This window comes from Leucopleurus acutus (genome assembly GCF_964270905.1).
Source record: "Leucopleurus acutus genome assembly, chromosome: X".
NCBI classification, from domain to species: domain Eukaryota; kingdom Metazoa; phylum Chordata; class Mammalia; order Artiodactyla; family Delphinidae; genus Leucopleurus; species Leucopleurus acutus.
In genome coordinates, this window is record NC_139148.1 from 54,484,758 (window position 1) to 54,498,895 (window position 14,138).

Sequence of the window (14,138 nt, forward strand, 5' to 3'; positions counted from 1 at the left end):
TTGACAGCTCTTAAGTCTTGGACCAGTCTGTATTCTCCATTTGGCTCCTTAACAGGTAAGATAGGGATGTTGCAAGGAGAACTGTAAGGAATAAGTAGCCCGTGTTGTAAAAATCTGGATATGAGAGGCTGCAGTACCCTTTGGGCTTCTGGGCAAATTGGATATTGTTTCTTTTTTTTTTTTTTTTTGTGGTATGCGGGCCTCTCACTGTTGTGGCCTCTCTGGTTGCGGAGCACAGGTTCCAGACGCGCAGGCTCAGCGCCCATGGCTCACGGGCCCAGCCGCTCCGCGGCATGTGGGATCCTCCCGGACCGGGGAACGAACCCGTGTCTCCTACATTGGCAGACGGACTCTCAACCACTGCGCCACCAGGGAAGCCCTGGATATTGTTTCTGATTGGGGAAAGAGGTTGGCTCCTTTAAGGTGCTAAGCGCTGGGGAGGCGGTTATAGCTCTCCCTGGGATTCTATCAGCCCAGACCTGGGGGTCTACTGGCAACTTATCTAAGGCTGGTGTGCCAGTTCTCAGAGGGGGCTGTGTCTCTAAGACTAAGAACTGGAGGGGTGTTACTGGGGTGGTTCCCCCAAGTAGCAATCTGGTTCCCAGCTTGCTGGGAACAGTGGAAGGGGGCATTCAGGTATGACCAGGAAGGAATGAGAGAGAGTATATCCTTCCCAGTAACAACACAAAGGGACAGTAAAGGGCCTAGTAGTAAGTTTACCTGAGACTCCTGTACCCTGACAGGAGTCGGAGAAGGGTCCAGAGAAGGAAAACTAGGACAGAGTAAGCGGCCCCTGTATCCAATAAGAAAGATATGGTCCTACCTGCCACATCCAGGTTCGCCCTTGGTTCCAATCCAGTAATACTGACGTTAAACAGGGGGGCCATTTGGAGCGGAGGGTCCCGTCAATCCAGGGTCATCTGAGGGGCTGCCCCTGGCCCCGGGGCCCTTTAGCCCAAGGGGCAGTTGGCTCCCCAACGGCCACTTTTTTGGCATTTTGGACAAGGCATCTGAGGAGGCTTGCCCTTGTGGAAGCATTCCCCCCCGCCCAGTAGCCAGGCTTTCTACAAACCCAACATCTGTCTTGGCTTCTGCTGGGACGGGTCAGGGTTTCTCTGGATGGGGGTTGCCCCTGTAGGGCTGCCAATAATTGGGCCTGCCTATTTTCTTTCCTCTTTTCCCTCTCTGGGTAAGGAAACTATCTTTTAAGAGGTTGGATTAAAATTGGGTTTCTGGCAGATGGAACAAATCAAGCTCGCTTGTCTAGATGGCTAAGCCCTTTTTACTAATATTTATGGAAAACAAGTCAAGTTCTAAATTACTTTACCCTCTTTTTCAAAATTTGCATTTTAAAACAATGGCAGAGATAAGGGTTCCTGAGAAGACCAGATAGCACATTGGCATCTCAAAGATACAGGCAAGTTTCTCTTAGGATGACTTTGTTTCCCCTTTGTTTAATACTTACAAGCCTCTTAAGATAAATAGGGAAGGTTTGGGAGTGGTAAAAGGATTGGTGGGCTTTGGATTATTTTTGGAGCCACACTCCTGGTTTTGTAAAGACTACATTTGTAAAACAAGGACAGTTTTGTTTTTCTTTTTTCAAAGAATCGGGTGGCTACCTCAATGATATTGAAGGACTAACATACCCATTTACCTATGTTGGAAAGTTTTACTTTTCCTCATTTAGCTTAGGGGAGAAGGCCTCTTCCAAAATTCCAATCAGGCTCTGAATATCAGCTGTGATTAATTTAGTCAGACCAGTGGCTTCCTATTTTGGTAATCTATGTACAAATATTTTTGAGGATCTTCCCTAGGTTTAAGAAATTTGTGAGGGTGGTTCCCTTGCCCCTCAAGAAATATAGTGGCCCCTAACTTAGTTAATAAACCTCTTCCCATTAAAGGGATGGGACAGTCAGGCACAAACAGAAAGGAATGTAAAAACAGCTGGCCATTGATGTTGCACAAAAGGGGTTCCAGGAAAGTGTGCCCCTGCCTTTTCCCTGACACCCCCATTACATACTCTTTATGGTTACTAAGTTTTCCAATACTTTGGGTTAAGACCGAAAAGGTTGCACCAGTATCTATAAGCAAAATTCTATCAGGAGGCCTGCCACATCAATCACCACCCAAGTCTCAACATTTATTATGTAGATGGTATCTCTAGGCAGAGCCACTTTTGGCCTCGGGCTCCCTCAGTCTTCTGATTGTGAAACCGTCAATGGCTGAGGGGCCCCCATCACTCTCTGATGTCTGGGGCATTCCTTCTTCCAATGCCCTGGCTGTTTGCAAAGGGCACATCGATCACAACTCTCCTTCCAGTGCCCCTTTTGTCCACACAGGGTATATTGGTCCTGTCTGGGTATCCATGGGCCTAGTGGTCCAGGAAAAGCCAGCCTCACAGTTGGTGGTCTCTGAGCAGACAAAACCACTGCAATCATTTGGGCCTTTTGCATATTTCTCTCCATGCATTCAGCATTTTTGGCCATATACCTATTATTGAAAAACAAATAAGCCAATTGGAGCAAATCGTTCTTTGGAGTCTGAAGACCAGCAGTTGCTTTCTGAATTTTGCACCTGATGGCTGGGGCAGACTGGGCCATGAAATGCATAGCCAAAAGGGCCTGTACCTAGGGGGAGGAGGGATCCATATTCATTTGGGATCCATGGCCCTGTAGGGTGAGGTCCCCTAGCTGGCATTCTAGAGGTTGTAAGAACAAATGGTTTTGTACTTCTACAGAAACTCCCATGACCAGGATAGACTGAGATGTTTTCTGTGCCACTATGGTGTTTACCACAGAATATGTGACACCATATCTATTAGAAAGTCAATCAACTTATTCCTCACTGTCAATGTTACCTGGGGGCTCTTGTGGGAAAGTTAGAATCGGGCACCTCAAGTCCAAGGGAGTCCCCGGGCCTCTTAGAGGATATCAGAGCAAGGGAAATTGCCCTGCTGCGGAAACGGCTCCCGGTCCAAATTGGGTGTTCTGTCGGGTCTTAGATGGTGATACTAAACCAGGTTCCTGTGCTCCAGGGGTTAACATAGAAACTATTATTTGATCCCCATGGGTAAGGTAAATAGGAGGTGGTGAATATGTTGGCGGCACGGGTCAGAGGGCAGTTGGAACAACTGCCGGGGCAGCTTGCTCGGCCGCTGGGAGAGCTGGATAGGCTAGAGGGAGGCTTAAGTTTTGAAATAACATATCCCCACTCTCATTTTCTCCCTCTTCCCCTTGTAGAATAGGTTCCCCCTTAGGTTTTCTTTCAGACCGCTGCACCATAAGGTGACAGCCCTCTGACTCCTTTTCCTCCTGATGCAATAGCATAAATGCTTCTACATATGGAATCTCATCTCTTTTCCCTGCTCTTTTGCAAAACACTTCTAACTGCGATATCATATAATAATTGAGGGCTTCCTTGGTGGCACAGTGGTTGAGAGTCCGCCTGGCGATGCAGGGGATACGGGTTTGTGCCCCGGTCCGGGAAGATCCCACATGCCGCGGAGCGGCTAGGCCCGTGAGCCATGGCCACTGAGCCTGCGCGTCCGGAGCCTGTGCTCCGCAACCAGAGAGGCCACAACAGTGAGAGGCCCGCGTACTGCAAAAAAATAAAAATAAAAATAAAATAATTGAGTGAGCCATTCAGGGGCCATTGTTCTTCTGTTCCTAACATATATTGGATCTGTACCCTATTATAGTAGTATATCATATCTTTCTTAGTCATAGGCTCACAGCTATGTTTTGCCCATTTATCTAATATACGCCCCAAAGGGCTCTCCTTTGGGATAGATGGAGTATTTCCCATTTTTATAAGTTTTATAACACCAGAACACAAAAGACACATATTCCAACACAAAAAGCACAAATTCCAACATCAACAAAACCAAAACCAAACCCACCAAACCGGTTCCCCAACAATTCCCCTCTCCAACAGGGTACCCCAACCAAACAAACTGGTTTGTCCTGTAAAGGAAAAGCCCAAATTGAGGGGGAAATATGTTCTAATGTGCACGGCAGAGTGACTTACTCTCCAAAATCGAGTCTGTCGATTTATAGAAGTTTGTCGGTTCCTTGCTTCAACTGCCAAGAGCTGGGGTAGCCAGCGCCACTTCAGGGAATTTTGAAGGGAACACCCTCAGGACAAATGGTCCCCGCAGCTGCTAGGGCCTAGCCCCAGTATTCCCTGACTGGCGCCGCCTAGCCACAAGCAGCAAGGCTCCTGGCTGGCCAAGCTAAATTTGTTACCGAGTCCAAGATCGCTCTGCTCGCCGCACAACAGGCCAATAAACTGGGAGACGAGGTGTTGAGACAAGGAATAGCTACTGTATTCAGAAAGCCAGCAGACTGAGAAGATGGCAGACTAGGGTCCCCCCAAAACCCATCTTATTAGGGTCTGGTTGCCAGTTTCTTTTATAGAATCAGAGAGGGAAGTAAAGTAAAAAGTCAGAATAGAGAGGGAGAGGTGGGGAGGAAGTAAAGTAAAAAGGGCCATCAGTCTTGAAAAACATCTCCTGGAATGGGAAGGGATGTGTTAATTTCTTTTTTCTTGCAGCCATTCACAGGTGGGTAGGGTTCCCTGAGGCAGGCCGTTATGTATGGCTATAATAACAAAAGCAACGAAAAGCAAATGCTAAGGTCAAAGAAACAGATCCAGCATGGAGTCAAAATTGGCTCTTCCCTGCTAAAATAGTTTTTCTAACTTTTTACAGTAGTCCCCTGTTATCCACGGGGTGGGGGTGGGGGTTACGTACCAAGAACCCCAGGGGATGTCTGACACTAGGGATAATACCAAACCCTGTTTGGTATATACTCTGCTTTTTCCTATACATACATACCTATGATAAAGTTTAATTTATGGATTAGGCACAGTAAGAGATTAACAACAATAACTAATAATAAAATAGAACAATTATAACAGTATATTGTAATAAAGTTGTATGAGTGTGTCTCTCTCTTAAATATCTTACTGTACAAATTCGGTGTCTTTTCCATCTTAACTTTTGCAGTTTGAGGTGCGACAGCAAAACTAGCATGAATTTCTTTTTCTTTCTTCACAATTTCATGGATAGAGGATTCGTTCTTACAGTAGACCTTAGCAACCTCAGCATATGATTTTTTTTCTTTCCTTAAGTCAAGAACTTTCACTTTTTCACTTAAGGGAAGCATTTTATGGCCCCTCTTCAGTATATCCAAATTGCGAGCACCACTACTCTTGCACTTTGGAGCCATTATTAAGTAAAATAAGAGTTACTTGAACACAAGCACTATGATACTGCAACAGCCAACCTGATAACAGAGATGCTGCTAAGTGACTCAGAGATGGGATATGCTGGACAAAGGGATGATTCACCTCCTGGGGTGGGATGGAATGGGATTTCACCAGATTTCATCACTCAGAATGGTGCACAATTTAAAACTTATGAATTATTTATTTATGGAGTTTTCCATTTAATATTTTTGAACTGCATTTGACCGTGGGTAAGTGGAACTGCACACAGTGAAGCCACAATAAGGAAAGAATACTGTACATATACTTTCTTCTATAAAATTTAGATTACATTACATGTAGTCCAAATCCTTTCTTTTCTCTTTTAGCATTACACTGTGAGCATTTCCCACATCTTAAAATTTTCAAGACTGTGACTTTTGTTGGCACATCATATTTAATTAAATGTGATAACTTTTCAGTCAGCATTTATGTGTGCCTTTTTTGCTATCAGTTGTTTTATATGCTTACTATATGTGATTAAAATTCATCTCCAATTAATCCTCAATATAAACTTTATCTAAACCTCTGGTGACACCTCTTCTTTTTTCATCTGATAAATATCTGAATCTTTGAAAAGAAAGTGGTAATAGAAACAGAAAGAGATGAGAGAAAATGGAAATAATGATAGGAAATAGTCACTAAGGCTGCTATAAGTTGGGAGGTGTGGCCTTGAATGAATGTGTAATAATAACTGCAATATTTGTAATGATGGAATAAAAAAGAATTTGTTTTTTTTAAAAATACATTTTGCCATCCTCAAGAAATAATATGTCTGTCGTTAATGCCTTGGTGCTAAGAAAAAGCCTGTTCGGAGTATTTCTTTGCTACCTGTTGTCAATCTTCTCTACTCTCATTCTCTATCTTCCTGAAGCCATGGGAATAAAGAAGAGTTCTCCTGCAGAGGAATACAACTTGCTGTGGAATGGTTTCTAGATAAAGGCCATAAAGACATTACTGTATTTGTGCCTGCGTGGAGAAAGGAGCAATCCCGCCCTGATGCACCAATTACAGGTACCATTTCATATAAGACATTTCTTCTCATCCAGAGGCAAAGCTGGCAAGATAGTTTGGGGACAGCTTGATGCTCCCAAATTAGATAATTACTTTTCTAAATTTATTAAGTATACTTAAAATGTTTTTATTAAGTATATTTTAAAGCATATTTTTCCTGATCCAAATAAACCATTTTGCTGTGGCATACAGCAGTTAAATAAAGACTTCAATTTCAAGCAAAGAATAAAGCACACAGTTGAAAAAAAGGAGTGTTTTTTCTATTTGACCACAGACTTCAGACTAAAGGGGGATGAATCTGAGTTTTCCAAAATACTAAAGAAACCATAGTAGACAATGGATCTTATTCTGTACCAGATAAGTGACTGTGGGATTTGCAGATTAGGGGGTAGAATAGAAAAAGAGAAAAGTCCCATGGCATTCAGAGCGAACTTATCCATGAGGCACAGGAGGCCCAGTGCCTAGGGCCTATGATAGATACTTTTAGGGTCCCATGTAAAATTTTAATTTTATTATTTTTTTAACATCAGAGGGGAAAATTGAATATAACAATGAATGTATAATAATGTACCTAACTGGATTTTTTGTTTTTATACTAACCCAGTTGTAAAGTATAATTTTTAATATTTCTTTAATGGAAGAAGGGACCCATGAAGGCAAAAGTGCCTAAAGTCCACAAAAGTCATGATGTGGCCCTATTGGCAGGAGGATCACTACATTCACTTGTAGTAGTATATGAAGCTAGCTCTTTACAGCATTTGAGAGCATAAATACCCCAGTCCTCTGAGTATCAGCTCTTGCCTGTTGTGCAAAATGAGAAGGTTCAGTGAATGGCTGTCAGAACTGTGTCATGGAGCTATCTGCCAGCTGCTGAACAGGCTCCCAGCCTCAGTCTGAGAGTGGATCCTGGCTTCTTTCCTCAGTAATTAAGAAGCTAAAAGGAAAGGGGGTCAGTACTCACGTGCTACCGCTTAATGTTTTTCCTTAGTCATGGCTTTCCCTCAGGCAGAAGGCAAAAATGTTGTCCCTAGGAGGGATGCTTTATTCTCCTTCTGGCAGACACATCCTCAGCATACTGCCCTGGTTTCTTCAGCAACCAAAAGCTGATGCTTCAGCCAAAGGGCAAAACAAGCCTCAAGAATGCTAGGATATCAGTGTTATTTCTCACTGTTCATGGTAGGTTTTAAAAACTTAGATGTCATTGAATCTATTTCCTTCATTTTATCAGAAAGAAAACTGGAATGCAAAGGGGAAGGTAACTTGCCTAAGGTCACAATCCAAATTGGTGCCATAGCCAGGAATAGAGGCCACTTTCTCTCTATGGGCAAATAATATATTAATCTAGTACCAACTTTTGTATTTGTAATATGGGGATAATGCTGTTGATTTCCAAAGGTTATTTCTACCCTCTGGCATATAATCCGTATTTCAACAGATCAAGATATCCTACGTAAACTGGAGAAGGAAAAGATTCTTGTCTTCACACCATCCAGAAGGGTCCAGGGCAGGAGAGTTGTTTGCTATGATGACCGGTTCATAGTCAAACTGGCTTTTGATTCTGATGGCATCATTGTATCCAATGATAACTACCGAGACCTTCAAATTGAAAAGCCAGAATGGAAGAAGTTTATAGAGGAGCGGTTGCTGATGTATTCTTTTGTGAATGACAAGTATGTTTCTTTCCTGTAGGCTCTGAATAGCCTAAATCCAAGTTACTACTAGGGATAGATTTCATTTCATTTCAATAAACATTTGCTGGACACTTACTGTGTACAGTGCATTATGCTGGTCACCATGGGGATAAAAGGCTGAATGAGTAACAGGACTCACCCTTAAGAGGCTCAAAGTGTACTGGAGAAGAGAAAGATTCCCACAATGTGTCATGACATGTGCTATGGTTAGAATTTTTTTAAATTGCTTTGTCTATGTGAAATGATAGGAAAAAGCCCCACAGAGGAGATAACATTTGAGATGAAGTTTCTGCAGAGGAAAGAGGGCTGCTGGGCATTTCAGGTAAAGAAGACATCATGAATAAAGCTATAAAGATGTGAAAGTGGATTGCATGTTGGGGGAACCAGCAGGCATGCCAGTATGGCTAGAACTTATAATCCACAGAAGAATGATGCACGGGAAAAATCATTCCTTTTTTGTGTTAAAGTGGAAACAGAGGGAAGAACTGCTGGCTTAGCAGAAGATAGACTTGAGGCAGGAAGGGCCATTAGAAGGCTGTGACAACAGTATAGGCAAGAGGTAGTGATGGTCTGAACTCCTGATAAGGGATAGTGGAGACAGAATGGAAGACATTTGCCTCTTGCTTGCTTGCTTTCAGATTTATGCCTCCAGATGATCCTTTAGGACGCCATGGCCCAAGCCTTGAAAACTTCTTAAGAAAGAGACCCGTTGTCCCTGAACACAAGAAGCAACCATGCCCTTATGGTGAGTACCTATGTGCAGAACCAAGTTCTGTACTGAGAGAAACATGAGAACTCTGTGAATACTTTTCTCTTCAAGGTTTCCCTTCCAAAGGGAAAATCCTGGCTTGTCCACTTTCTGAGTTAAAGTCTGTGTCTTCATGTATTATCAGTTAGGCATTTAAAGAAACATCTTAGAAATTACATGAGGAAAAGGTAACTAGGATTGAAGGAAAGAATAATTGTCACTAGTTAAAATGATGCATGTGTTCTAGCTGCCTCTGTCCTGAGCAGGGTTGCTGGGTGTAGGGAAGTGCAGAAACCCACTTGGCCTATGGAATCAGAAAGGGCAATGCCAAATTGGGTTTGGCCTGAAGAAGGACATGTCTTTCAGGCAGGTGACTGCACACTCTGTCAACTAATAATACCCTTTTCTTCCAATCTGTACTTTCCAGTTTGCTTTCAAACTTTATTTTCATTTCCTTTTTAAAATATAGTTTTCTAGAGTACTTTCATGATCTTACCCAAGTCCCTAGGATACAAATTTGTGAGCCTAATAATATGACATGGGATGCCTGGTCTGAGGCTACTTTGAATGTTCACTATTTTTGGATAGTCATTTATTTATAGGATGACTAGGTGTTTGTTCTCAACTATCATTTATTCATATCATAGAGTATTTCATGTTCATTATTTTCATTTAATCCTCACAATGACCCTATAATAAAGGCATTATTATGAGCCTTGTTTACAGAATAGGAAAATGAGGCACAGAAAGTAAAATCGCTTACCAAGGTCACGGGGCTAGTAAGTGACATAGCTGGAATTCAAACTCAGGTCTGACCGGCCTCCAAGCCGGTGCTCTTTGCACTGAACCACCCTGCCTGCTGCTGCCCTACACTGCCTCAGCATGTGGGTTATACCTAGGCAAAGTTGTGAATTACAGGAAAATGAAGGCTGTTCAATGGCTCAACTCTTAGCTTTCGCATTGCAGTTTCCTCCCCAGGTTTCCACTTCTCTCTCCCCTCACAGTGTGTGATGCCACCGTGGTGTTGTCTGTCTCCTATCTTTATGAACAGTTAATTTTCTGCCTTAACCCCAAACAGTAAAACTCTAACCTGAGTGACCAGATTGTTACGACAGCTTCTGGCACAGAGAGTTGCACTACTCTGAGAGAGAGTCTTACCACAAGGCATTATTTTTCAGGCAAAAAATGCACCTACGGCCACAAGTGCAAATACTACCATCCGGAGCGGGCCAACCAACCGCAGCGTTCGGTGGCTGATGAGCTCCGCATCAGTGCCAAACTGTCCACAGTGAAAACCATGAGTGAAGGCACCCTGGCCAAGTGTGGCACAGGGCTGTCTAGTACCAAAGGTGACATAACCTCAGAAGTCAAACGTGTGGCCCCCAAGCGCCAATCGGATCCCAGCATCCGTTCCGTGGCTGTGGAGCCTGAGGAATGGCTGTCCATTGCCCGTAAGCCTGAGGCCAGCTCTGTCCCCTCACTTGTGACTGCTCTAAGTGTCCCCACAATCCCACCCGCCAAAAGCCATGCAGTGGGTGCACTCAACACCCGTTCAGCCAGCAGCCCAGTGCCAGGATCCTCTCATTTCTCCCACCAGAAGTCCTCACTGGAGCACATGACCAGCATGCAGTACCCCCCGATCCTGGTTACCAATAGCCATGGGACCCCTATTAGCTACTCTGAGCAATACCCAAAGTTTGAGTCCTTGGGGGACCACGGCTACTATTCAATGTTAGGTGACTTCTCCAAATTGAACATCAACAGCATGCATAATAGAGAGTACTACATGGCTGAAACAGACCGGGGGGTGTACGCCCGGAATCCCAACCTCTGTCCTGACAATCGTATGAGCCATAGCAGGAACGACAGCTATTCCTCTTACAACAACCTGTATTTGGCTGTAGCTGATACTCATCCTGAAGGTAGTTTGAAGCTGCATCGCTCAGCATCTCAGAACCATCTTCAGCCTTTCCCTCATGGTTACCATGAAGCCTTAACGCGAGTGCAGAGCTATGGCCCAGAGGACTCTAAGCAAGCCCCCAACAAACAATCAGTCCCCCACTTAGTTCTACATGCCCAGCACCCGACAACTGGAGCACACTCCAGCTGTCCTGGGGACTATCCCATGCCTCCCAATATCCATCCTGGGGCAACTCCCCAGCCAGGACGTGCCCTGGTGATGACTCGGATGGACAGCATTTCTGATTCCCGTCTGTATGAGAGCAACCCCATGAGGCAAAGACGCCCTCCTCTGTGCCGGGAACAACATGCCAGCTGGGACCCACTGCCCTGTGCAACTGACTCCTATGGCTACCACTCCTATCCCTTGAGTAACAGCCTCATGCAACCATGCTATGAGCCAGTCATGGTACGGAGCGTGCCTGAAAAGATGGAGCAGCTTTGGATGAATCCTTGGGTTGGAATGTGCAATGATTCCAGGGAGCATATGATCCCAGAGCACCAGTATCAGACCTACAAGAACCTCTGCAATATTTTCCCTTCAAACATCGTCCTTGCAGTGATGGAGAAGAATCCCCACACAGCAGATGCCCAGCAACTAGCAGCCTTGATTGTTTCTAAGCTTAGGGCTGCACGTTGACATGACATAGGATTTATTTCATTTTACAAATATAAATATGAATACCAATAATGCACTACTACTATGATAATAGTAACTAATAATTTTGTGTTACACTTTACAAGTTACAGAGTGTTTATGTCATTGATGTGCATAACAACCCTGTGAGGTAAGTCTTACTAATGTCTTGCTTTCTAGACAAGGAAACTGAAGCTCAGTGAGATTAGGTGACTTGCCGAGGTCACACTGCTAGCAAGTGACCAAGTAAAGACTCACACCCAAGTCCTCTGACTCCAAGTCCTATGCCCTTTTACACTGCACCATGCAGGTAATGGAGGACAAAACCCAGGGGAAAGGTCCAAATGCAAGAAACTCCAAGGGATTCCATTACCAACCGTTTTCTTAGTCACATATTCTATATTACAAAGTATCGATGATATATCTAATTTTAGAGAGCAAGAGCATCAGGATCAATCCATATGTTGAATTAACCTTTTAGGATTTTTAATAGGAATATTTAAAGGTATTTAAAAGTAAATGCATACTTTATTGCATGGATATCTGACCATTCAATACCTTTATTAACCGAGCTATAGGGTCACATCGAAGCTTCTAGAGCTATATTTCAAACTTATTGTTAGCAATTATATTGCATGTATGACTGTATGTATTTGTTTGAGAGGTGTGTGTGTATATCTCTATATAACCTTTTATATAGTGATGATAAAAAGACAGGCTCTGCACAGCCCTTAGTCTACAGCTGTGTAGATCACAAATCAGACTTGATTTTATGTCACATTTCATAGTTTCAACTAGTTTTGAAAGTGAAACTACATCCTAATATTTGAACATTGCTTTCTTAGGCACCAGAGCAAACTGGCTCTATTTCCTTTGCACTTTTTACTTGTCAACATTTATTGACAGTTCTTAGCTTTTAAGTCTCTTCACCTCAGTAAATTAGGGATCAGATTGAAGCCTTCTTCTGCAGAGGAGCTGATGGATAAGCTCAAGTTCCAAGCATAGTAGATGCGTGTGCTAGACAAGCACAGAAGAGTTTAACCAGGACCAAGGGATTTCCTACCAGAATCCGCTTCCCTTAATCCCAGGAGAGATGGCCAAACTCATTTGGCGTTAAATGATGGACACAAAAGCTGCATTCAAGGAGGGTCTAATGGATGCTCTTTGGACTTCTGACCTATGCAGTATTCAACACTACAGGATGAAATGTAATGCACAGCCATGTAATCCACTTTGTCCTTCCATCCACCCTTTGGGCAATAAGGTTGATCATTGGTGGAGCAGAATTTCTTTAGGAAACAAAATTAGGGGATTTTCTAGGTGGAAAAAAGGCAGCTTCCAAAAGGGGATGCTACATCTTTGCTAATAGCTGGCTCAGTTACACACTTCAAATGCACACAAAGAGTGTGCACTTAACCTTAGGTAATTCTTAAATGCATTACTAAAGAAGGCAGGACTTTGTGTTGAGGGCACCATTTGCGCAACTTGTATCTTGCTCAGGGTGGGAACCTTTGTAGCTAAATGCCTCTAGAAGAGGTGTTTATTGTTTTCGGTTTTTTAACAGCTGCACTAAATGAACCCCTTTTTGAATCCATTGTATATTGCAACATTTTGAACCATGACCAGCTCAGTATTTCTTGAGCTGGAACTTGCTAATTTCTATGGTCGTTTTTTCATGAAAGTTGAGAAGGCCTGGTCTTGGCCTTTTGTTTCTTCATGAGAAGGTGTGACACTGCCTATAAATGTTTCTTACTGTGAAACACTCCGAATGTGAGACTGTAGTCAGGGTTGTTTCTGGTGGTTTGATAATGGCTTGCATGCTGCTTTCTGGCTTTGTGTCTCTGTCCTAGTTGATCAAAACTTCATCTCAGTGTTTCTCTTCAGTTAACCACAGTTCACATTCATCTCCTACCCTCTGATCTTTCTACCCCCCAGCATACTGAGATGTAAAATTATTTTCTGTCAGGTAGGTCCATAGAGAGTGACGTGCTTGCTATTTCACACAAACACCATTTTATACCTTCAGCTTCTTGGACCTTCTAAATCTGTCCCATGTCTAAATCAGGGTATTTGACAATCTTAGATGACTCTACTGCCTTTGTGCCAGTTAGTTCATCTTCCTACCAAAACCATCAATGACACCACTGTATCCACTAGCTGCACAACGTACAGGGAAGCACAAGATTAATCTTGTCAGCTGCAATTCATCTGGAACATGTTCATGTTTAGTACTCAAAAAAATTGTAAGCTCCTCCCAACACAGGAAATATTTTTAGGGCAGCGTATGTATTTCTTATTTCCAAAAACAATTGTCATTCTTCTCATAAAATGTGTATGAATCAAAGCGGCTAGGAGCAATGCCTCAAATAACCAGAAATGACCTTCTGTTGATACAAATTGTATCTCTTTTTTTCCTGATTGTATAGAAGCAAATGTACAAAACTCATCTTAAACTAGGTTTGGTATTGACTTTTCACTATGATGTTTGTGGCACTGTGTGTCACAAGGGAGTAGCCCAGGGGTCATGAGAGAGCTTTTATTTCCAAAGGGCAGCAGTTTATAGACAAAGACAATTTTTCAAGGCCTCTTTATTACTATGTCCAACAGCTACTGTGCATAGTTTCAAGCATTATATTGCATAAGTTTCTCTTTAGCCTGTTAAGTTTAATATATCCTTGCAAAAGAGACTTTGTATAAAAAAGTGTCAGTGTTAGTGGTTCATCTGCAAGAATCTACAAATCAAGCTGGGAACTCCCCTGGTGGTCCAGGGGGTAAGACTCCACGCTCCCAATGCAGGGAGCCTGGGTTCAATCCCTGGTCAGGG

At 43.1% G+C, this 14,138-nt stretch overlaps 1 protein-coding gene across 1 annotated transcript in view; it reads left to right on the forward strand.

Annotated features, from left to right (window-relative positions):
* The window catches only part of ZC3H12B (zinc finger CCCH-type containing 12B), a gene marked incomplete at both ends in the record, with an annotated part of 31,367 nt that extends 20,050 nt beyond the window's left edge, over positions 1 to 11,317 (forward strand). Inside the window, 4 exons of the mRNA XM_082864507.1 lie at positions 6,140 to 6,279; positions 7,715 to 7,949; positions 8,609 to 8,715; positions 9,897 to 11,317. Of these exons, the coding sequence (XP_082720633.1) occupies positions 6,140 to 6,279; positions 7,715 to 7,949; positions 8,609 to 8,715; positions 9,897 to 11,317 (1,903 nt within the window). The remainder of the gene's footprint in view (positions 1 to 6,139; positions 6,280 to 7,714; positions 7,950 to 8,608; positions 8,716 to 9,896) is intronic.
* Positions 11,318 to 14,138: the final 2,821 nt, after the last annotated feature.